Source organism: Cuculus canorus, chromosome 3 (genome assembly GCF_017976375.1).
Source record: "Cuculus canorus isolate bCucCan1 chromosome 3, bCucCan1.pri, whole genome shotgun sequence".
Taxonomy (NCBI): Eukaryota; Metazoa; Chordata; class Aves; order Cuculiformes; family Cuculidae; genus Cuculus; species Cuculus canorus.
This window is the reverse complement of record NC_071403.1, coordinates 82,803,106-82,829,177: the sequence shown is the minus strand read 5'-3', so window position 1 is coordinate 82,829,177 and position 26,072 is coordinate 82,803,106. Positions and strand designations below refer to the sequence as shown.

At 39.3% G+C, this 26,072-nt stretch overlaps 1 protein-coding gene across 2 annotated transcripts in view; it reads right to left on the bottom strand.

Annotated features, from left to right (window-relative positions):
• The window catches only part of SPTLC3 (serine palmitoyltransferase long chain base subunit 3), a 76,594-nt gene extending 50,522 nt beyond the window's left edge, over window positions 1-26,072 (bottom strand). Inside the window, exons 1-3 of one of the 2 annotated variants that reach the window (XM_054063597.1) lie at window positions 25,648-26,072; window positions 2,095-2,283; window positions 390-544 (exon numbers count right to left, since the gene is read on the bottom strand). In XM_054063597.1, coding sequence (XP_053919572.1) covers window positions 390-544; window positions 2,095-2,283; window positions 25,648-25,761 — 458 coding nt within the window. In that variant the 5' untranslated portion in view covers window positions 25,762-26,072. Of the gene's footprint in view, window positions 1-389; window positions 545-2,094; window positions 2,287-25,647 lie in introns of both variants that reach the window. The other variant, XM_054063596.1, reaches the window with a different exon arrangement.

Genomic DNA, 26,072 nt, shown 5'->3' with positions numbered 1-26,072 from the left:
TTAAAACTCACCGCCAAAGACTCATTATATAAATAAGAAGCTACATTTATGCAATACAAGAAATAACGATTTAAATCCTAACCAAGAGGCACAACAAATTTTGTTGTAATATTCTGACTAAAGGTCTGTTGTTAGAAATGAAGTGCAAGCTGTCTTACCTGTGTTGACACAGCCAAACAAAGCCCATTTGTGATAGAGTTCAGTCCCTACCATACCACATTTCCAAACAATATTCAGAAGAAATAGTACTGATATCAGAAAAAAAAATACGCTGATGCGTATTAATCGAGTATCTAGGTATGAGGCACTAGATTAAATTTTCTGTGCTTGGCAGATGTATCAGGGGCATTCTTATGAAGCTGACAGCTGCAGAATGTAAGATGACTCACCTAAATGTCCAGTTGTAATCATCTGTAACGCGCTCCAGGAGGTCAAACTGCGGCCCTGGGACACTGCAAATTGGACGATTCCAGTTATCTCGTATTCTCATATAGAGGTTTCTGGTGTAAAAGTTCTCAAAATCTTGATAAAGTGGCACAAAATCCTGGTTTGAAAACATGCACAGGGTTATGTTGCTAGGAAAATGTCTGCTTCTGCACACAAGTCATTCCCATTAGGAAAACCTAATTCATTAGTAAACAGAGAGCTACAACAGCCACCTGTTCCTACATCACAAACAACTCCATTCAACAAATATTTTACTCTAATTCCCTTGAAAGACAGCTTTGGCTTCTTTAAGGGTGGGGTTTTCTTGTTGTTTTTTTTTTGTTTGTTTGTTTTTTTTAAAACGGTCAACAAGTTGCCCAGTTCTCTAATCCTGTGTTTGAAAAGTTGGAAACAGAATTATTTATGGCTCACACTTGGAGAAATTAAATGCTTCAAGTTAAGCATTTTGCTGTGTGTGGAGCAGACTGCAAAAGTAGGATAAACAACTCATTATATTTCAGGAAATGCTGGATAAATTAGATTAAAGCTAGTTTGGGCATTATTGGCCTAGACTGGACACACAAACAGTCAGTTAAGATAATTAATTTGATTGACAATTCATTTCTATCTCTGGATTTTACTTGGAAATTGAAAGAACAGTATGGAATCTAACCAATCTTTATATGAAACAGTAATATAAATGTAGTAGACACTGGATACTGTAAACCGGTAAAATAACATGGAATAACACACGTGGGAGACTGGAGAATTAAATGAACATGTGATCCATGGAGGGTGGCAAAAAGATTTAACTGGCATGGTTGGAATCAAAACAGCTCAACAAACAGCCAAATCCTGAAGTGTATTGGAAAGGATATTCCATGAGAATGCTCATAAAAATACTGCACTATGATATTTCATTAATTAATGCATGCATCTTCGAAAAGCAAATGCAGGAAACTATTTGGGGAATTTTATTTGTAAAAGGAAGAGTAACACTATTCACATTTTTGCTCGATTATGCCAGGTGTTATTGTAGATGATGGTTTAGTTTGCATAGAGGAGGAGGAGGAGACACAAAAAAATCTAAATAAAGCCTGAAGGCAGTTGAGCTTGCTAAGGTGCAAATTTCACTTAGAACTACATGGGATGAAAAGATTTCTAAGTCAGGACTCACAAGAATTCTGACTACATCCTCTTTGTGCTGGGGAAATTATTCCTGAGTGCTCTATGACCAGCAGTTCAGCAAACAAGTCAGCCATTACAAAGATGTTAGCCCTACCTATTGCTATGAACGACAAAGTAGACAGTCAGATGCGACAAAGAAAAATTGGGGTATAATTGATTTGAAGAGATGATATGCTTAAAAATAAGGTATTTATGATTTTTCTTTTTCTTGGGTTGACTTAATACATAGAGACTGTATTTTGCTGAGAGTATTCTGACACTCTTAGAACAAGGTGAACACCTCTCTGGGTGAAAATTATAATTTTACATATATATAGGTACATATTCATACATGTGTTTGACTATACTGTCATTCCTCTCATCTGCATGCAATGTTCTTCTCTAAAATGAAAGTTGTCTGCCTTGTTCGGTAGGGTTGTACATAACTTGCAAGCAGGGGAAAACTCAGTTGTGGATACAAAATGTCTTTTTCATACATACTTTTTGTTGTTGTCTCTCTGCAGCAATGTTACGTTTTTCTATTCCCCAGGCTCTCATAAAATCTCGCAGGTAGCCAAATACTGTTCCCACTCCAAAACCCAGGAAAGTAAGAACAGTCACATACATTGGTGCCTGTTCAAAGTGTTCAATAAATGTTTTTTTGTGCAGAGTTCCATTTGATACTCCATTCTTCTGAAAATATAAAACAGAGATTTATGATTAATATATTTCATCTCATTCAAGCTTAGAACTTAGAACTTGAGCCAAATATTTTTCTCTAATATGCCACAAATTTGGAGAGACAATTAGATCTCGTGCTGTGTCAATTGATGCAACCTGTTCCTGAAGAGGAAGAGCTTTAACACCGCAGTTGTTACTGACCACTACAAGTATCTTCCATTTTTCTCTCCCCTCCTTTCCACCTGTGTCCTCAGTTGCAGCTGTCTTCAACACCACTCCCTTGTCTATTTTGAAACATGAAACTTATGAAATATTGGCAACATATGATTGTGTAATTGGACAATTATTTCAAGGGTGATTAAATGGAAGCCACAATACTCTGTTCTTGTGAGATAAAGCTATAAAAAAGGGAAGGGTGGCATTAAAAACTCACCTACACTGGGCCTGACTCTGCTTCTGGAAGTCTTGTGTAACCCATTGCAGCAACTAACCTACATGCAACAAATCCTGTCTAAAATAGGGCACCTTTACCATGAAGTTCTATAGATCTGAGGAATTACTCAAAACAGCTGTGTCCTCACCCTTTTATTTCTGTTCTGATTTGACAGATGATTTAAATCTTATTTTTAATGACTTCTTCCATGCTTTTAAGGGTATTTAAAAAAAATAAAAGAATTTATGAAAAAAAGATGAGGAGAGACACAGAGACACCTCCTTGCAGGAATTAGTGGCCCTATTGTGAGCTACTTCTAGAAATTTACAACCATGTGTTGACAAAATATTTTGCCTTGAAAATACTCTCAAATTTCTGTTTTCAAATTAAACTAGCTAAGTTTTATAATTGTTGTCTTCTCAAATCAACTTATATACTGTAGGCTTATCGGATTATTCTTTGGAAGAGAGGCAACTCCTTTGTTTTTGCAAAATATGATGGCATTTAAAGTTGCTGTCTAGCAACAGACAACCTAGCAATTAAAAAATATGAAAATGTAGTCCAGAAAACTGTGCCCTCTGAAAGGAAAAAAAGAAAGACACAAGACATTTTTTTGAGCATGTTATAAAGCCAGACTGTCAGTATATGAAGATAGTGTGAACATATGGTCAAACTAAAGGGCAAGAAGGAAATGCACAGGCAGTGGAAGCTGGGACAGGTATCCTTTGAAGAGCCTAGGCACACTGCCTGGTTGTATACGGACAGGGTCAGGAAGATCTGGAGCTGAAGTTGGCAAGGGATACTAAGAGCAATAAGAAGGGCTTCTACAGATATGTCATCTGGAAAAGAAAAGTCAAAGAAAATGTGTTTGTCCTTGATGAGTAAGACAAGCAAACTGCTGTTAGTACAGCAGATGAAGAGAAAGCTGAAGTAAACGACATTTTTTTTACAACTCAGTTTTCTCTGGCAACCTCTCTTCCCCCACCTCTTGAGTAGATTGACTGCAAGGCAGGGACTAAGGGAGTAAAGCCTCTCCCATTGTAAGAGAAGATCAGATTTAGGACCTCCTGAGGAACTGAATATATATAAAAGGACATGGTGTGATGCATCCCAAAGTCCTGAAGGAATTGGGTGATGTGGTTGCCAAGACACTCCCTGTGATATTTGAAAAGTCATGGCAGTTAGGAGAAGCCCCTGGTGAATGGAAAAAGGGAAATATTGCAGCTATTTTTAAAAAAGGTAGAAAGGAGGACCCTGGAAACTACCAACACGTCAGCCTCACCTTTGTGTCTGGGAAAATCATATAAGAGGTTCTCCCCTAAGCTGTGTTCTCTAATGGAGAACAGGGAATTGAATAGAGACAGTTTCTATGGCTTCATCAAGGGCAAGTCCTGCCTGACCAACCCAGCGGCCTTCTGTGATGGAGTGACTACAGCAGCGGACAAGGGAACAGCTATGGATGTTGTCTATCTGGACTTCTGCAAGGCTTTTTACACGGTCCTCCACAATATTCTTCTTTCTAAATTGGAGAGATATGGATTTGATGGGTGGACTGTTCAGTGGATGAGCATCCAGAGGGTAGTGGTCATGGCTTGATGTCCAGATGGAGAAGGGTGACGAGTGGTGTCTCTCAGGGGTCCATAGTGGGATTAATACTGATTAGTATCTTCACCAGTGACATAGACAGCAGGATTGAGGGAATCCTCAGCATGTTTGCAGATAACACCAAGCTGAGTGGTGTGGTTGACATGCCTGAGGGCCAGGATGTCATACAGAAGGACCTGGACAAGCTGGAGAAGTGGGCTGATACGAACCTCATGAGATTCAACAAGGCTAAGTGCAAGGCCCTGCACCTGCGTTGAGGCAATCCGCAGTATCAATACAGGCTGGGAGATGAAAGCATTGAGAGCAGTCCTGTGGGGAAGGACTTTGAGGTACTGGAGGATGAAAAGCTGGTCATAAGCCGGCAATGAGTTCTCTCAGCCCAGAGAGCCAACTGGATCCTGGGCTGCAACAAAAGAAGTGTGGCCAGCAGGTTGAGGGAGCTGATTCTGCACCCCTACTCCACTCTTGTGAGACTTCACCTGGACTGCTGCGTCCAGCTTTGGAGCCCTCAGCACAGGAAAGACATGAACTAGTTGGACCAGGTCCAGAGGAGGGCCACAATAACAATCAGAAGGATGGAACACGTTTTCTATGAAGAAAGACTGAGAGAGTTGGAAAGTTGGGATCAGAGAGAGATGGAGAAGATAAGGCTCCAGGGAGACCTTATTGTGGCCTTTCAAGTACCTAAAGGTAAGAAAGATAGGAACAAATTTTTAGCAGAGTCTGTTGTGATAGGACAAGCGATAATGGTTTTAAACTAAAAAAGGGTAGGTTTAGACTAAATAAAAGGAAGCATTTTTTTACAATGAGACTGGTGAAACACTGGCACAGGTTGCTCAGAGAGGTGGCAGGTGCCCCATCTCTGGAGACATTAAAAGTCAGACTGGTTGGGGTTCTGAGAAACCTGATTAAGTTGATGTCCCTGCTCACTGCAGGGGGGTTGGACTACATGACCCTTAAAGGTCCCTTCACCCAAACCATTCTATGATTCTATAAATACCACTAATACATTGCTGCCTGTGAGGCGGATGAACAAAAAAAGAAAATTCTCTGTTTAAGTCATGCAGCAAGCTGAACTAGAATAATCATATTCAGAACAACTGCAATTTCACTGTACTCATCAGACCTAGAGTATTATTGAACTTCATACTGCACTAAAATGTGTTTATCCTCAGGAGATTTTTACTTCAGAAGTAAATTTCTGTCCAATCCTTGATTCACAATGTTTTTTGGGGAGAAAGAAGAAAAACGAAAAAAAAAGAAAATATTTTGGGCACAAGATAGAATGAGAAACGCAACAATAAAAAAAATTGCTGGTGAAGCTGAACAGAAAGCTGAACATTTAGACTTTGGCAAAACTTATTGCCCTGCTAGGGAGAATGAATGCAAGGCTGGCTCTTACCATGTAAGGGTAGATCTTTGAGGCAATGCTACACATGCACTCCTCCCTCAAGGTTATTGCTTTTCTAGGGCAACATATTTACCATGAAAAACATTTTATAAGGATGAGTTAAACACATAGTTAAGTCATATTCCATATAAACCATGCCAGCTGCGTGCGCACAGAGGCAAGACAAAGTAAGGATTAAGCTCTGTCATATTACCTTAGTTTTGCCTAGGGCTAAGAGCATGCTTATGGTCTTTATGGTAATTCTATTGACATTGTAGCTTGTCAAGCTGTGACAATGCAAGGATTCTGTTTTATCAGTTTTATTAAAAAAAACTTTAGTGTTACATATCTTATTGGTAAAGGAACAGGGAAGCTCACATCAGACTCCTACATTGCCAGACACTTCTGCAATGAAACTCTGCTCCTCATTTCAGCTGCTGCACTTTTATGCAGTCAGTATGACGTTTATTTACACATGTAACCATTGTCACTTACTATACTTAATACAATCAGCTAGTAGTATACAGCATCAATAGCAGAAAAATTATAAGAATACGGAGTTAGACTGTGACCCATATTCTCCAGTCAAGAATGATGAAAACCAAGAGTCTTCAAACAGCCCATGGCTAGTACAAACCTGAGAGGACAAATATTAAAAAAAATAGAGTGACATCTTGTCTTAAAACTAAGGCTACGAAAAGAAAGAGCATTCCAACCATCCCGAGTACCACAAAAAAAGTAGAGAAAGAGTCTTAGGATTGGAATAACCAAAACAAGCGTATTGTTTGATTCTGGAGGCTGGTAAAGTGGATGCTTTTGTGCAGCACTTCAAATCCAAGCATTGGGGTATGGGTGACAGACTGAACATCATGACAAGTCCAACAATTTCAGGCAGTCTAAATGATCCATGGATGAATGGTTAATTGCCACTTTGCATTACTTTACTGCTTACTTTTTATATGTTATCATAAAGTTTTATTTGAGAAGAAAGAAGTGGAATTGGAGACTGTGCATTTAAAGCACTTGGACAGTGAAGATGGATGTAATTAAGCTGTTGCTGGTACGAAAATCAAATACAGCAGATCTAGAAATGCCTGAAATGATTCAGAGATCACCAGTAACACACTGGGTGCTCTGCTGAATTGTTCACTCACAAGAATATCGTTAGCTGTAATAACACCCATAGTAGACAACACCTTTTCTAGCTCCATGCCTGCACTGCAACAATTCTAAGTAGCAGATGATTAACCAAAGATTCTGGAAACAAATATAGACAATGACACTTTCCTCAGCATATTCTCCCAATTTACAGCAATTAGTGGCTTGGAGATTTCATGAACCTGAGAATGTGATATCATGTTTAATAGCCACCAGGGGATAACTATGAATTTGTTTATCATTTTAGAACTTATAAATACTGTGGAACTGAATAATGAATTTTGAGAATTGATTTAATCTGTGAAAAAAAGAGTGTTTTTCTTTAATTATAAAATCAATAATTTCTTTCTGACAGTTTACTTTATGACCACTGTGGTCTATTCAGCTTTCCTACTAAGTCAATTACACCACTCATAATTTTCTGTACTTAAGTGACTTCTGCCTCTCCACTTGTCTCTTCCCGAGCTGAAGAATTGAAATATATTTAATTTGAGCCAGTCCTGTCTGCATATAGATTTAAAAATCATCAATAATAATAAATATATATTTTAATACTCAACTTTCTCTTCACTCTGTCTAGTTCAATAGTAGCTTTTTGAGATGCAGAGGAGGGGGATTAAAATTGCATATACCACTTGAGGGCACAGCATAGACTTAGACATCTGCAAATTACGTTTTATCTTGTTTTCTGTTACTTTTCTAAAGATTGCTAAAATTTTATTTGTATTCTTGGCACAGTTCACAATTTCATTAATATCTCTTATCATTACAATGTAGCCTTCCTTAGTTGCAATAAATACCTAATTTAGAACTTACTGATATTTTTGCATTCTTGGGATCATGTCCCCCTCCAATTCATTAATTGTTTTTTATTTCTTGACTTGCATTTTTTTCTACTGTTTTATCAGCATTACACACTATGAATGAGAACTTTGTGCAATGCTTGTTTTTTCCGAAGCTGATTTTTCACAACCCTGATGAATTCAACATTGTCGGTACACATTGTCACCTATTTCTCCTCACCCTTTTTTTCCAGATAAAAAAGGTAAAAATATGAGAGAGCACAGCTTCAGTAAGAGATCCCTAGGGAACTCCATTCCCTGCATCTCCCTGTTTACCTTTTTCCATCTAAAGTTCTATAGAAACACTAACAACCTTCTCTAGGTGTTTGTTTTTTGTTTTTTTTTTTTGTTCGGAAACTATCAAGAAAATATGGTTTCAATCTGTTATGATTAACTAATGCCCAACTCTGCACCTATGAGGAACTCACAGGTGGAATTCTCCAGGATCCCAGAGGTGGTATAACAGTTCTGACTTCTGGCTGTCTCTTCACATCAATTTCATTTTATGCTTTGTACAATTGAAAAATATGGTCTGAGTTTGGATGATTTATTGATATCTATTTAATTGTAATGATATTCATTAACCATTATTAAATGGACTAATTCAATCTTAGAACTCAAACCAATATAATTGTATTCTACTACAATTGCTTGAACGTTAATAAAAAAGAATATAGTAATAAATTGCTACATGATTTTTTTTGTACATCATCCATTAAAATACTCGATATAAGTTGTTCCAATAATTATGTAGGTCATAACACTGAGGATGAGAATGGCTGACTTTCTCTCATTTGAACCAGTCTTCTGTAACTAGTTTGCTGAAACAAGCCTTAAATAAATGTACTCCTCGTGTTTTATAGCAGTTTAGATACAGAGTAAAAGGAAAGTTCTTAGCCAATCATGAATTAAATTTCAGCAGTAGATTCATATTCACCTAGAGGCAAACACCTAGATACTGTGTTTTTTGACTGAAAAGACAAGGATTAGGTAAAAGAAACAAACCAGACGTTCATGAGACAGAAACTAGGTGTGAGAATACTGAGGGTAATGAGTGACTGAAGCACATTTTATTGGTTCAGCAAAAGAAAACATCTTTTGAAATGCATACCAAGAAGCAAAAAGTTAGTTGAATTAGTCTTTGGATTTGAATAATTTTAACCTTTTTTCTAAGAAAATGCCTTATACCCTCATGTCACCCCTCTGTCTGCAAGTATTCCTCTAGCAGCTTTTGAGCTCATAGACTGATTTCAATCACATCTAATGGAAGAATAGAGGTCTTCAAGATACAAACTTCCCTGAAAACTTCAGGAAAATCAGACCTTGGTATTTCAAGATATTAAATGAGAGACAAAAATAACTTGATTCTTTAGCCATTCTTAGAGTGAATTGCACAAGCATAAGCATAATGACCCACGAGCCAGCATCAACAAAGCTTTGAATAAGGTTCGGCATGTTCTGTCTCTTGCCCATCTGGAAGGCTAGGCTGTGTTAGGCAAACTGAGATGTTTCGGTGCGGTATATGATGCCGGACACAAAACAAGATGAAACAGGCTTCATTAGACCTATTGCTCATGGAAGAAACAGTTGTGGACATTTCACAAGCCTTTATCTTACCTCAGATATTATTTCTTCCCCTATTTCTGCGGGGCAAATGAAAAAACAATACTCAAAACATTGTTGCGTTTTGGAAGTAGTTTAAGTAGACATGAGGGTATCTTAGCTCAAAGTTTTCATTTATACTGGTCATAAAATGATAGAAATCAAGGGACCTAGGAAATGCAGGAAATGGAACAGCAGAATAACAGGTTTCAGGAGAGCACAACTGCATTTAGAAATAGCAGGCAACTCCATAGGAAGCAAAATTAAAGCTAAAGAGTTAGAAAAAAACCAGCCATCTCTTAAGAAAATAAGGTTAAGGGCAAAAGGACAAACGACTCCAGTGTTACCGAGTCTTTTGCAGGCCCCCACTGAAGTATTCCATTCAGCTGTGGGCAATGGTTTTTGAGAAAGGAGAGGTGAATCAACTGGAGAGAGCTGGGAAGAGAGGCATAAAGGCTGGTCAAGTAAGCTATGAGGAAAAAATGAAAGAATTTGAATTGTCTGTGGTGTAAAGAGGAGAGAAAACCCTAATGACTTGGAGACTAAGAGTCTTGGATATTTAAAAAGTAACTGAAAGAGGAAAAAAAATAATCTATGCTTTGGAAAGCATCAGCATGCTTACATCATAGTCAAGGTGATCTAAATCTGACATTAGAAAGTACTTCTACTGATAAAAACAGTTAAATGCGAAGCTAGAACATAGAGATGTTTAAGATGGGTATAAACAAATTTCTGCAAGGAACATTTTATGTATAGTCAAAGTTAATATTGTCTAACAAAAGGAAGTAGTGCTGTCAGTTGCTTAACAAAATCCCAAAACAGAGTGGCACAACTTGTGGGCTAAGAGGCTCCAGAATAGCCTTCAAGATATTCTAGCATAAAAGTAGCTCAGGATGAAACTGAATCTGCCTTGCTGTATAGAAAAGTACTAGATGACTCAAAATAATTTTAAGCCTTATTATCTGTTTCCCATTTACCTTATTTCAGAAACCTCACCATAACGTGAAATGTGGAACACAAAACATCAAGCTCTCAAAAAAATAGCTGATACATATTTTGCACAGACTGAAATGCAAGCAGATAAAACCTCTAAACCGTGGATGTTGGAAGAAGGAATTAGATACACAGAGTTTCTGTTTAGAAAGAAAATAAAATTAACATGACTCTGGCCTTCAGCATCTGTCCATATTTAAAGAATTTGAATTTGTCCAGGACACTTTACAAATTAGTGAAGAGCATTCTGACTAACAAAGACTGTATAGACATTTTTTCCCCCTTTTTTGTCACCACACAAACACCCATATTATCACTATCATTAACATTCTTACATAGCACCATTCTAGTATACCAGTTCTCTGAGAGATATAATAAAGTTTCTCGAATTTTTCCATTAGTATAACACTCCTGTTCACTCATCTGTCCTGTGCTCCTAAATTTGGAAAGTACTGAGATTGCCCAGCAGTAGCCGGCAAATCAAAGAGTAGGCAGGACCAGCTAGAAAGGATGTGCTGAAGCTCTAATCGGCTCTCTCCTGAGCTACTTAACAGATTTCAGGATTGACAAAATATGCCCACACAGCTGTCTTATTTCTCAAATATGACCATTGCCAGTGAAACCCAAAAGGAAGGATGCTCTTTCCCTCAGAAAAGAACATAGTTTTAAAGCCCACTAAAGTGCAAAGATTTTGAAGTACTAATAATAGTGTCCTATCTTTGAGAAAAGGTTGTTGAAAGCTAGACCTGATAAGCAGTTCCCATAGAAGATAAAATACTCCCTAGTTCATCCAGTAACTACTCTGAGAGGGTGAATTACATATTTACATCCTACCATCTAGCAGAGAAAAATATCATTTACCTCTCAGGAATGCCCTCATATGCAAAGTAATATGATCTCACTAGCACGTCCCATGGTACTAATCAATTGATAAAGAATTATAAAGCTCAGTTGCAGTGGGAGAAAAAAACCCGCAAATGATTATTTGAGTTCACATATACATGAAATCCTCACAAAATCTGTCTAAAGAGACACTCCTGTAGGTAAATATTTACATATTTCAGACATAATGCTTCTGAATTGTGAAACAGTACTACTATATTCTGAATAACTCCTTGACTCACATTCTTTCCCATTCTACTGGGGAATTCCAGCAGAGGTTTTGCACTCCCCTTGTTCTCATATAAAAAATTAATCATTCTAAGCTGAGTTAAGAAATTTTATGTGCCCATCTTGACAGCTCCCTTATGGACTAATGGAATAACTTTCACCCGTGTAAAAAATCAGATGATACAGAACATAGAATGACAAGAAGGACATGCAGAATAACCATCACAATTCAAGAATATCCCCACTTTGTGGACCAAATTCTTACTAGATGAACTCATACTGGTTGTCTCTTCCTCTCAGCTTTTTTCTTCATTTTCATGGACTGAAAGATGAAGAAAGTGGAAGCTCTTAGAACAAAATTCAGGTGGAGCTGCCCAATAGCAGAGATTCATAAGGCAGAATCCAGGGCCTGTCAGTGAGGGAATACAGCTAAGGCAGTATGAGATTCAAAGAAATCACGGCTCAGTACTCAGGAAACACAGCTATGAGCACCAGCACCAGGCCCTCTAGAAAATTCTAAGGAAGATTTATCTTGCTTCCAGAAAAACAGAGCTGTCAGCTGCAAAGGCTAAACTATGTAATTAGCTTAAGTTACCTGTTTAAATAATTTCTTGAGTTATGGGAGGACCTGATGTTTCCAATGATGTCTCTTACTCTTCTCTTTAACCAGCAGTGCTTTCACTCTGGACTGGCAGGAGATCACATATAATGCCCTCTGCTGCCAAGCTACACTCCTTATTTTGCAGTAACGTAGTCCATGTGGCAGGTGATTTCTGCAATGCCTGAAGGCAAGGTCTTGCCCCAGTGACATGTAGGGGCTCCTTGTTCACAGCTTGCACAGAGGCTGGCAGGCTTGCCAACTGCTTCCTGATGCTGAGTTTTACGTGTTGGCAGCACCTTTGCTCTGCAAGAGGAAGTGACTCTGGAATTGGACTCAGCACAATTAGACCGCTGGCAAGACTCTGGCTTGAGTCTTGCCTGCATCCACAAAGAAAGAGATGGCAGTTCACATCCTCATCCAGTTCTAGAGTCTAATCCCCAAAGTGTACTATGAGCTCTAACTTGAACTCAAGTTAAAAGAGAAATAAACAAGAGGTTTCTCCTTTTGAATGAAAGGAGGTTGAAGGCAGTTCAGGCTAAGCTATGTGCTCAATATAGCTTTGTCTATTGGAGCCGAGTTGTGAAAATGATATAGGAATGTACAGCGAAAGGCACTGCCTTCCCTGAGGGATGCTGAAACAAAACAAAAAAAGGTTATGACTCTTTCAGAAGAGTCAGAGGAAAATGTGCAGAGAGATTATATCACCTTAGGTCAAATACTCTAAAACATAAATTGTGTGTTCACGTAGTTTACTTACAGGTTTGCCTTACAAAATACATTGCTGCTTCATTCTCACAGAATCACTATAAGCCAAAGCATGGAGGAAAAGGTCAGTATCATCTGTTATTTCTTAGTGACAAAAAGAGAAGGTTTTTTTTTAAAAAAAGGTATGCTTGGCTAGACTGTCCACTCTATGCCAATATTATTTGAGGACATCCAAGTGATAAGACTGGGTCATGCACCATGCCTAGAGAACTGAATATGCAACTGTCAGACAGTACAGTTGTAAGTGCAGATATACCAGAAGGTTTAGAAAAGAAAAATATAATTAAACATTCAGATTATCACTTATGTCTTGACTGGAAAGGAATGTCAAATCTTTAAAGTACTGCCACTTAAGCTTGTCACACCATGTAGATTATTCGCATTAATATAGAACATAACCTTTGAGGGAGTACATTTATGCCAAGAACGGAAAATATTTCACATGGGCATTCCTGCACTGCCAGGAGAAAGGATCACAGACCACAGAATTTTGAAAAATTTTTATTTTCTCTGGGAAATGTTTCAAAAATCTGATTTCTTAGTTTGCAAAGCAAAGTTGAATTAGTTTGAAATTCCATATATGTCCCTGTGTCTCTGTAGTGAATGAGAGCTAAGTGTTACCAAGTTTTTCCTGTGTTACAAACCTCAGTAGAATAATGTGGAAGGCCTGCATTCCTACACAAAACCCCTACAACTCTATCCTCATTTCCTAAGATCCATCTCAGTCCCACAGGGAGCCACACACCCACTTCCCAGATGCGCTTCTGGTATGGTAAGAGATTTACTGCAGAGGACACCACATTTTCCCAGAAATACTATAACCCAGATTTAGATTTGGAAAGAAAACTATATATTTGAAGAATGTATGACAAAATGGATTGAACTGCTCTTACTGGCCCAGATGAACAGAACAAAGTTGTTGCAAACAGAAAAAAGGTGATGCTAGAATTCTCCTAATGGAAGTATAGCAAAAAGCTGGCAGTAGCAACCACGTGTTAGTCAATACACATGCTAGCTGTGAAATGATTCATGCTTCTGTGACTATGCACTTGCCAGTCCAAGGGAAGAGGGGGATAAATCAGCTCCTTCCTTTGAGATTTCAGCTGCTTACAGATCTGTATCTTTCCCTCCTTGCACTGTTCCTTCCTCCAGTTTCTTGCCTTCATCCTGGCTGAGAACACCTGCCACAGACTCAACCCATCCACCTTTCACCTTCTCTTGGCTTTCCCTCTCTAGCCTCTGGCTATGCCGGCACTCCCCTGACCTAGTTCTCACAGTGCATTTTGATCCCTCCGGCAGCTCCACCTCACTCCACCCCAGCACCACCACACTGCTGAACATGGCTCACTCCTCAGGGTGACCAAGCAAGCCAGACTCTCCAGTTCAACCAGTGCTTTATCTCACTCCCCCATTTCCACCTTGACCAGCCAATTGTCACTTGTGAGTTTGTGAGTCTGCTCTCTGTCTCTTCTGTTGACTGACATGGATTTTACTGTCCTTGACTCGAAAGTGAAAAGGAGATACAGAAGTTCAGTTTTGACTCCTTGTCCCTGATATTGCCACTTGAATAAGTAGAAATTATGCCAGACAGGTGTGTCTTATTCACAAATATGCTTTTCTCAGAACCGATGTGAGTGTGGGACCTGAAGCAAACGATTTATATGCTTGGTTTATAGCATACAGGCCTTTGTATATAGCTGATGAGTAATATGAATACACAAAACTAACAAACATCAGATAGATTAGGTACCATGCAGCTCAAGATTTAACTTTTCTGTCCCAAGAGTGACCAGTATCCATAGGTCTGGCAGCTTTAGGGACATCCTTCCCTTCCAATGTATTTCATGCGTATGCAGTTTCGAATTGCCCTCCTCCCACTGTTTAATCCTCTTTTCAAAACACAGAATGCTTCAAAGTCATGGCAATGTTCTTAGCCACTCAATAGTTTAAACAGTGTTGTTTATGAGCTCTGCTAAATCTTACACGTTGAAGAATGTGGGCTGAAAAACATCCCCAAATCACAAACTCCTGTTCATTTTTGCAACAATCTGCCAGAACATGTGAATAGATAAACCACATGTGTTAACCATGGCTAAATGAGGCTAATAAACAAGTCTTCAGCAATTGTTTCAAGTTAAGAAAAAGTTTCTTTGTCCGATAGCATAGAAAGTAATGCTGGTTCATTTGCCTCTACCAACAGTTTCAAGAAACTGTGCCAGAAGATTTATCATTGGACATGGTAACTCTGTTTATCATCATGATCTCATAGGTAAACCTGTTTCCTATTCCAAGAAGATACAGTTGTCGAATACGATTGCCTACACATGATCAATACCCATCTCTCATAACTCTGCTGAAATACTGTGCTGCAAACGCTGTGTGAGTCCTGAGGAAAATGGCTGCGTTTTTTGCCACACAGCTAAGTGGGCACGTAGTGCAGCCAAGAATACAACACATTGTGCAACAGTGGCTAGTTGTGGCCTTAATAAACCAGGAAGATATACAGGGTGGGAAAAAAGGAAGATTGGAATAAGTGCCAAACAGTAGAGTCTGCAAACACATTACTGCCAGTCAACCATGGTGGTTACTTATTCAGAAGTGTCAGCATACAAAGATATTTTGACTAGCTTCCCCAGCAAAACATTGCTCAAAATATTTATAAAATTAAAGAACTTTCAAGCTGTCTTCTGCCAATTTTTTAGACTACATTTTTAAGCTAAAAGACTTTCTTGGATACCTAGTTAAAAGCTCTTTAACAGGTTTTCCACATTATTCAAATTATTCAAATTATTCTATGGGTAGCCTGAAAACCAAAATAGTCTAATTATGACCACCAAAATCTTAAGGAAGAAGCAGTCACAGTTGTCTAAAATGCCTAACCATCAACCCTCAGCCCAAGCTTACAGAAACTACCTGCCACAGAGTGAGACATTTGCATCTGTTCCATTTCTGTCTTTATGCTCATGTCCCAAAATACAGCTCCTACTAGAATGCCATTGCTGAGTAGGTGAGATGCTGAATCAACAGGAAGTGAACTGAAATCATGCAGCCTTGGGAAATGGGTAAACATCAGTCAAATAAAAATGATAAGTTTGAATCTGCTCACCTTTGTAACAACAAGGCCTCTGCTCGGTTTCTACACCTAGCACTGATGACCAAGGGCCATAACTTTTCAGCCCTTGTTGATCCTGAGTATCTCTGGCTAAAGACAGACACCTTTTTGAGCATTTCTATTTCTTTAGCTGTCACTGGTAAGAATGAGGGATGTGAGAAGGCCAATTAATTCCTTTCCAGTGATGCAATAAATTACATCTCTTCTGGGATAAAAGGTTTAACCCAAGGTGAACTTGAATTTCATTAAAGCTGCTCCTCAGTTCCCAAAGCACAGCTCCTGTACCAGGTCACAAATTTACTTATGATTATTTTGCCAAGTCTTACTAGTACAAACAGCATATCCAATATTTCACAGGGCTGCACATAAACATAACACTTCCATTAATACACACGTGAAAATAAAGAGAGATTACAGAATTTATAGGCTTTCTATCCCTTGAAAACTTATAGATTTTAAGGACAAGTGTATATCAACAGCACAGATTTTGGCAAACGCTTATTACTGTTTTGGAACTTGTTCCTGCTTTGTTATGGGTAAGAATTAGGTTTTAGAAACTAAGGTTCTAAGTTGAACTTGAAGAGGCACTGCTAAGAAATGTATCGAAAGATAAAATTACTAATAGATATGTTCCACCCATGTGGGTTTCTTTCCAGATTATTTGGTAAAGTAATTTTGTATTTCTTAACCTGGTATGAAACTGCAATGTACACAGACAGAAAGAGGAATCTATTATGCTGTGTAACACCTCTTACGTGAAATCGAGGCTGATGGCCCATAGGTGAAGGATGATTATGATAAGAGAGAAAAAGGGATGGAGATTGCATCAAAACAGTTTGAACAGGATTTGTTTCCTTTGTGAACAAAACAAAACAACAAAAATCCAAGATTTCCCTCTTGAGGATTAACACACCCTGGTACCTGCTAGAACCTCCCAAACAATCTTAACCACCCACATATGCAAACAAAAAAGCTGTTTATGTAACAATGACGCAAGAGAAAAATTGCACAGAAGACCAATGTCTAATATAAGGAAGATATAGCATCAAGAGATATACAGACACAAATTTTTATGCCAGAGATGAAGTAAAATGTTTCCTTTCGGCATGCCTGATGCCAAGAGATTGCTGGAAGTTCAAAAGATAAGACTTACGAAATTACATGGATACGATCTTAAAAACCTGAGAAAATAGATCGATTTTTCAAATGCTTTCTGGAACCATGAAATGCCTTCTATAAAAGCTTGTTCACTTTGAATTGTTTCACTGTTTGGTGTTGGTATCTGCGTACCACCTGAAACTGTGGGGCTGATGAGCAGGTGATCCAAGCAGGAGATTCATTTGATCACATCACAAGGCTGGAATTCTTTCAGGGAACATCTGACAATGAGGTATAATGTGACAAGCATTGGTGGTCTTAAATTCATTTCTCCAGTTACATCCCCTGGCCTTCAAAATTCCCATCTAAATCACTAAAGGCTGACAGCTTTGTGACTGTGAGAAGATTAGACATGCTGGAGTCTCAGATAGCTATGTGTGAGTCACAGAAAGGGATGTATAGCAACTCTTCAGGCCACGTGAATCATCATCAGTGACAGGGAAGTAGAAAATCCAACGGAAGTTCCTGGAGGAAGCAGAGTGCAGCATGATGTCAGCTGAAATGCCTACAAGTCTCAGCTTCTCACCTCAAACTTATCTTTCCATATTCCTGTTGCTATGTGAATAAATCCTCACTTCTTGGTAGGCTGAGGGGGAAAACCAGATTTTTTTTTTTTTTGAATAGAAGGAAATGACAGATATGCCAAAGCCTGTGCTTGATGAAACACACCAAAGAAAGGATATAGCTGAATAATTTCCAAAAAGACTGAGACGATCAGAAGAACAGACAAGGCTTTTCTCTGTTACATCTACACTGGATGTTTTCCCAGAAATTCAAAATACTTTGGGAGGGAGAAAGTCATCTGGCCAGAAGAGGTTAAACATTATTTTGTGCTGAAGACATAGGTGTATGTAGATGGTATCTGCACTTAGGATTCAGATCTTCACCTCACATCTTTTGGCAGAGGTATCTCTCTGAATACTCTAGCTATCTGGGTGAATTAATATATCCTAAATTACAAAACATGGCAGCTCCTCTTCTGTCAGGCACACAATACTGCCTGCTCTTCTCCTTAAATGACATTTTTCTTTCCATTCAATATCCATCCATGATGACAACTCTCTCAGACAATAGTCTCACAAAACTTCTGGCCTAGTTGCTTTCTCAAAGTGTGTTTTGTGGAAAAATTAGCTGCCAGGAATAGCAGAAATTCTCTGGCTGAACCACTGGTCATTGTAGGGAAACTTAGTATCCCTTTTTGGTGGTTAATGCCACAGTACTAGTCCCAACAAAGGTTAATTTTCTTTAAAAGTAAATTAGAAAATAATAATCCATGAGAGAGTTTGTACATCTGTTAGCAGTGGAAACAGATCTGTGTATCATGATAAAATAAGGGCTCTTTGTAGTTATCTAGTACCCTATAAAACAGGATTTGAACTACCACTGCACGCTTGCAAATAGCAAGCTGTGAAAGGCAGCATGATGTTAACCTTTATTCTGGCAATAAGTTAGGATTTACGCAGACTGTGGGAAAAAATAATTGAAGAAGGGCAAGGAGAATTACGATCAGGCTCAAGTCACCTGCAGCTGAGGTGTAGAAAAACTTGTATCATACTAATGGTTGTTTAGCCTTGCGTGTTGAACAGGTAAAACGTCTGTGTTTTGATAACATAGGCCTGTGATAGACTTGGAGGCACTCTGTTGAACGTGCTTGGCATTCCTGCCCTGTTGTGGGAAAGATCAAAGCACAGAGATAAGCTACACCTGTGCAAATTCATGAAATACAGGCTAAAAGACCAGGCTCAGTGATCCTGCAGTATGGTCCAAGCTCTGTGATGCCTGCATTCCTGCTTGTGCTCCTCTGCCAGGGTGCTGCTTTGGCAATCCCTTAGCTGATGAGGTAACAAAAATAAATATACTCTTTACATGTAATCCATGGTTTTGTTGCTGTTCCTGTGTCCTACATGTGTCAGCTCAGAGACCCAGTCAGTCCCTAAGCAGCCATTTTCTTACCAATCTGTGCATTCCACTCATGAATTTGATTCTGCAATGGAACACAGCCAGCTACATCCCTTGTTGACATAGCAGGTAGAAAATGCATATTACCTTACTTATTTCTGAAAGCTAGACTGCCACTTACAGCTTGCAAAGGTAATTAATTCTTTTTCTGAAGAGACATAAGTAGATAGGCAACAGGATGAGCCAATTCATGGCTTGCTTTTACTAGTTACTTCTATTGAGCAATATGCCACTTGCCAGGCAATTACCTGCAGAAGCCCCACTGGGTTTCTGCATCAATCCTGTCCATTTTTATGACTGTAGCTTACTCTCACCAGAGAAATGCCTCCTTACACTGAAGGGTCACAGACTCACTTAGACTGGATGGACCCTCTGCTAGTCTCTGGTTCAGCTTTGTGTCTAAACGCAGGTCAACACCAAGTTCCCATCAGGGTGCTCAGGGTTTTTCCCAGTTGAGTCTTGAAAGCCTCCATGCTGGTAGCTCCAGAGCAACATGTGTTGTTATTTGCATCTTGATCCCACCTCTCCAGCCTCCAGGCAAAGTATGAACCATTAACCAATATAATTTGAGTGCAACTATCCAGCCACCTATTAACCTGTATTGTAGTCAACCTATGGAGACCATAATGTCCCAAGTGGCATATAAGGACTGTGTTGCTAAAGTCAAAGTAGATGATATCCATCACTCTCCCTTAATTCACAAATCTAGTCACTTGATCATAAGAAGATAACTATTCAGTCAATCATCTTTTATCTTTAGTACATCCATGCTTGCTACTCCAAATCACCTTCTCCTCTATGCTACCAGAAACAGCCTTTGCTAGAAATGATCTATATTTTGAAGACAGAACATTTGCTTTTCTTAAGTTATCAGGTATCTTCTTTGATATCCATGACTTTTCAAAGATGAAAACGTGTGATATCACTATGACATCAGCCAGCACACTTGGATGCTCCTCTTCTGGTCCATTGCATTTGCACGGGTTGACATTTGTTCAGAGATCCATGACTCAATCTTCTTCTGCTACTGTTAGTTTGACAACACAGAGGCTGGAGGATTTTGTTGATGAATGGTGAGGAAGAGAAAGCACAGAGTAACTCAGCCTTACATGCAGCAGCAATCACTAAGTCACTCATCCCATTCAGTAATGGTCTATATTTTCCATGTTTATTCATTTATTACTAATATAGCAGTAAAAGCTCTTCCTACTTCCCTTGATGTCCCTTGCAAATATCAACTCCAGGTGAGCTTTGGCTTTTCTAACATCATCCCTACATGTCCAAAATAGGTAGGGTTTAAACTTCGATTATTTAATTAGCTGAATTTACAGATTTTCAAGTGTTAACAGGGTAGTGACTCTAGCCCTACCAGAAACTTACTTATCGTGCTATGTGAAAAATCTCTAGCCTTGCATGTAAAGTCTCGTGCAACATGCTTAACATATTGCTACAAGAGTCACTGACTGTTACATGTGCCTACACACAGGTAACATCCCAGTTTGCAGAAAGACATCTTCAACATTTCCTGCTTCCAATGCATTGAGCTCATCACATAGCAGGGTAGATGACAGAAACAAGGGCGTGGACCTGAGACCTATGATTATTAGCTGAGAGTGCTGGTAGTGCTGGTGCAAAGCAATGAATTTCTGGGGCTTGAAACCAAGGAGAAGAGAAGGCAGGAGCTGAGGATGAGGATCTATCATATCTGTGGTGCAGCTGAAGCAACAGGTATAGTCATTGGTAGAGAACTGACTGGAAAACAATTCTCAATATCTTCCTGTTATCACTACAATTATGAAATCGAGAGACCTTAAGAATATCGCACTTTGCACTAATGCATGCACAATGCAAAAGGTTCAGAAGGTTGAGGTACTGCAAGTGGAACAGGCTGGAGCAAATTAATTCCCCTTTCAGTTCTTTTTTTTTTTTACCCAAAGCAACACCAAAAAAATGAAGATATTTCAGAAAAAAAAATTATTCTGTTGGTAGATCATTATGGTTGTACAGCCGAGGCTGCAAACATTTGAAAACACTGTAATTTTATCAGCCTTAACTCTCCCTCTTGTCTCTTCTCTTATTAATAGGCTTTATCATATGACTCTTATTGCAGGAACTAGCTTATTTTTTCCCTGCAGGACATTTATATCAAGTTTGCATCCAAAACCGCCCCAGTTACACTACCTACTGCAGAAGTACATGAAGTAATGCTGTCTATATACGTGAGAGGACAAAGCATAAATATATTACAGGGGGCATTTACAACATACGAGAAAATTATTCCTGTGAGAACAGTTCCATGGCATATACCTTTCATGACAATCTTTAAACAATGAAAGTTTTCTTTAAGATCTTCACTGGGGAGTAAGTGACATTGTAGCGCAAAAAGGAGGGGAAGAAAAGCAGGTGTGACAAAAATATGGAAGGGACTGAGAATGGCTGCTGGAGTATTGAATCAATCTTGGAGCAGAACAGTTAGGAGGAGGTCCAGATGACCAGGATAGAGTGTATGTATAATCAGCTTCTCAATTTCAGAGCCCCTAGGTGCCAGAGGCTAGGTGGCAGACATTACTGGGTTTGATCTCATCCTGGGCTGTCTTTTGCTTTCAGAAAGGAGCTTGACAACCCTGGAAAAGGCTGTAGTCTTGTTCACTGCAAGTTTTTTCCAAGCTACTGCCGTGCTCAATGTAGAATAGAAAAAAAAAAAAAAGAATTTGCAATAGCTTTATATTGTCTTGGGGGCTTGTATTGGGTCTGGCTGAGACTGAGTAAATTTACTCCATAACAGTCCTCACAGTTCTGTTCTCCATATTGATAACTAGAAAGGTGTTAATAACACACCAGGGATTCAGCTACTGCTTAGCAGCACTCAGAGAGCATCAAAGCTGTCTCTCCAATACTCTCTCTTCACCAGCAGACTGGGGATGGGCAAGATCTTGCAAGGGGACGTAGCCAGGACAGCTGACACAAACTGACCAAAGGGATATTCCATTCTGTATATCTGCTCAGAAATAAAATCTAAGAGAAAGGAGGAGAAGGGGGCATATTTATTATTACATTTGTCTTCAAGAGCAACTGCTACATATACTGAAGCCATATGTCCAGCCACTTCATGGGAAGTGGCTGGACAGTGCTGATGGGAATTAGAGAACAAATCTTTAGTTTTCCTTTGCTTCCATGTGTGGATTTCGCTTTATTAAACTGCCTATATCTTGACCCACAAGTTTTTTTTTTCCATCTTTTCTTCCCTCTCTGTCCAGCTGAGAAGGAGAGTGATGTGGGAAGCTTGGTGGGAAGCTGGCATCCAGCCAAGGTCAACCCACCAGAAGTTTTCCAAAGGAAAGGACCTACCAAAGAAATAAAATTGTTGCATGTGTGCTGTAGGAAAAAAACGTTTCCACTGCACAAATGTGTTTATAGGTTTAAAAAAAAACAGTGTTCCGTACAATTGACAACAAATCAACAGTATTATAACAGCAAAGGAAATCATTGCTAGGAAAATACCTGCTCCTGCCTACTAAGGTTACATAAATCAATAGATTAGCTATTGGATTTTTCTTTGGACACAGGCAAGTCTAGGCTATAGGTTCTGGAAGAACACAGAGTATATGCGTGTGTTATAAGCACTAATGAATTGGAAGACATGGCCAATGACCCACCTCCCAAAGCTTAGGTCTTGCTGTGGCCCAACTTCCAATGCATGCAAGAGTGCAGCATGGTTGTAGGTACATGGTGAGGTTTGGTGTCCATGGGCAGCTAGACTTGAGTGAGTTAGACTTAAAATAATGACAGAAGCTATTCAAACAAGCAGTCCCATCCCAAAGTGACGTGTATCTTCCCCAAAAGCAACAGCTTCTCTTCTGATAGGATGCTTCACTGCTTCTTTATCACTCAGCTACCACCTCTCCTTTCCTTGGTATACCACAGATTGCTAGAAGCAAAGAAAGCCTCCCTACTCCCCCACATTTGATCACCCGTAATTATCTTCCCCAAACAATTAAACGAAATCCTCTCTTTGGAAACCTGGAGCTTTTGCTGTATCAGAATTTCTTCTCTGATTCTGTCATGTGCACACAGCCACAGAAACTGTTCTTACACCATTAATACGCAAAACACATTGTTCCTGAGTTAGTGTTTTCAAAAGTGGTGTTCCTAAAGCCAACATTTCCTGAAGTCAGTGTTTCTTGGTTGCTCCCTAGAAAAAAAGGTTTATGGAGCTGATTTCTGAAAAGCCTGATGTTCCAGTCAGTCAGTTGTGTGCAACTGTTGTAGCATACGACTGTCTCAGAAGCCTCCACTGTGCCGTGCTCTTGCTGCAGCCTCTGCACCACCGGTTGCTTCTCTCAAACCAGAATGTGTCAGCCCCCTCTCCTCCTTGCAAAATAACACACTTGTAACTAACCGCAGGAGTTTCAGAACTGCCACAAGTCTCAAGTGCTAGAACCAGCATCATCAGTCATGTCCCCTGAATATCCTGTATTTCTGCTCCTACGTAAGGTGTCTAATGGTGAATTAATTTACTGAATAGGGAGTAAATATATATGTGTGTGTATCACAGTGTTAGGGGAAATAGAGGCAAGATGGAGAAAGATTAAAACAGGAGGAAGGGCAGAGGATGACTGGAATTCATTTCAAACTTGGGTCTCATTCCTGCATGGGCTTCCTTGTGCACCCAGCTGCCATATTGCTCTGCTCTTCAGATCCCATCTGTAAAGTGGGAAGCACTCCTCAGTAAGGTTTTGTAAATATAAACACACTGAAAGACTGTGTGAGTATGTTAACAAATCAGGTAGGAAGGAACAGTATCTGTTCCTGTAAAATAGGATAAAGCATAAGCACCGAACAGGGTGAGGCAGCTGGGGTGGGGAAACAGACCAGACAGGAATGGGGAGATTCCTGCCAAGAATGAGATTCCTCGTTCATGCAGGACTCCTAGGTGTTATTGTTTCCTTCTTTCCTAATCTGTATTTGAAGTAGGAAGAGAGGGGAAATGGTATGTAATTCGGAACACAGTGCTAGACCCGGAGTTACCAAATCTGCCTTTGATAAACCTCTTGAACTTTCTAAGGCTTCACTTCCTCAGCCATCGATGGTATTTACTAGTGGTTCAGTGCTACTTTCGCACATCACATGGTAGGGTTAAACTCCTACTCCTCCAACCATATGGTGCTTGTAAGACTTCACTAATCTAACAAGTATATCTACTAACTTTGACTTCATTTCTTTCCCACCTCTTTCAGGCCAGTATTTTTTTCCTGTTTTCATCCTCAGTAATATTTTACTTTAATTTTTGAGCCACATCTTTCCTATTTAAGGAGAAAATCTTAAGTAATCCCCTCCTGAGAGTCTGTTGCTTTTAAAACTGCTCATTTGTAACAATTTAACAACAACTTAATGGCAAGGCTTAGTCCTTGAAATTTGCCTCTCAAACTGAAAGTAAAGATTTCAGACATCACTGTGGCAAATAGGTAATATATAAAATAATGCTAGATTAGGTTTCTGGAAGCAAATCAAGAGAAAGCCCTTTCCAATCATTGCACAAGTTTCTTTCCTTTTCTCATCCTACACAAACCAATGATTGGGAAACACCCATACCAAGGGAGACACCTAAAGCCAGACAACCATTAAGCATGACACTGGGTGTGCCTTCATTAGAGTGCTAGGTGTGTGAAAGCTCCATTTAGAGAAAGATATAAGATAGCAGTTTGTTTGTAAAACTGTGGAGCCCTTGCCACAGTTGTTGTCGAAAGCTTTCAACAAAAATGGTCAGGTGAGCACTCAAGGCTCCAAAAGCAGCCCTCTACATCTCCCTCTCATCATCACACCATGCTGTAAAGCCTGCCTTTTTTCTGGTGACTACAACACTTTCTGCTAATGAGCATGTTAAGATCCAGATTTAGGACATTTCATGACAAATAGAGTGTTCCCGGTCAGAACAGGTGTCACTAACCGACAATTTTTAAGATTTGGGTTATTTTTCTGGCAAAAGTACACCTCTGGCTTTGCAGTTCATTCTTTAGGATGCTAGGTGCCAACCATTCTGTAAAACTTTCACATAAATGAGAAGCACTGGTTTCAAAGAGAACGGCTTAGAGTTAGAGTTAGACTTTTAGCAGCACAAAGCTGAAGAGCAGGCATCAACAAAGTGCAGGCATCTGTTAAACCAATCTTGCAGTACCGTAAACATCAAGAAAATACAGTTTCACCCACCTAATTTTTTTCTGTTATGCTTGTACAGCAATAAATCTCACCATAAAAAACACTCCACACACACTTCAAGTTGATAAAACAACTTTCCACTAGTGGTAAATAATTCACGAGGCCGCCTCTACCATCGGTTGAGATTTAGGAGGAAACTACTACATTTCAGCATGCGGGCATTTGTTGTGTTTGATATGAACTGGCGGCTACTTAGTCCATTGGACCAACAGCATGTAGCATGAGCATTCACAACTCTCAATGCAGTTTCGAAGAACAGAAAAAAGGCAGTGTCACATCCCAAGATTAAAAAACTTAACACACAAGCCTAATCCATACAACCTGTTCAATGGAGACTAAGACTGCCATCGAAATAACTTCATAAGTAGTGTTGCAACTGCCTATTTGTTTTCAGCATTGAGGCAATTAGGCGAAATAATTCATCCTTACCTTAATTCCTTTCGTAATTCCATTTTTCTTATAGATTCCGCTTTTCAAGAGGTTATTCTGTTTCTGATGATGATGATGTAGATGTCCATTGCAGACAGCATTGGGATTAGCCATCTGTTTAAATTAGTCAGAATCTCAGTTCTTAAGGATGTATCAGGCCTTTCTAATGCAAAAAAATACAGTGGGACGAGCAGATAAAGTTCTTGGTTAAGGCCTGAAAGGTATTCAACTGGTCTGTCAGGATTTTCCAGGATGAGAGGAGGAACTATCTTTTGCAATATCTCAGAAACTTAAAACTGTTTCTTTCATACTCCAGCTCCAGCTACAACGTGAAATAAACAGCAGGAGATGTGCTCTTAAAATCTCTGAAAAATACTGCCCATTGCCGACTATTGTATGAACACAGCTTCTATGAGTCAACAAGA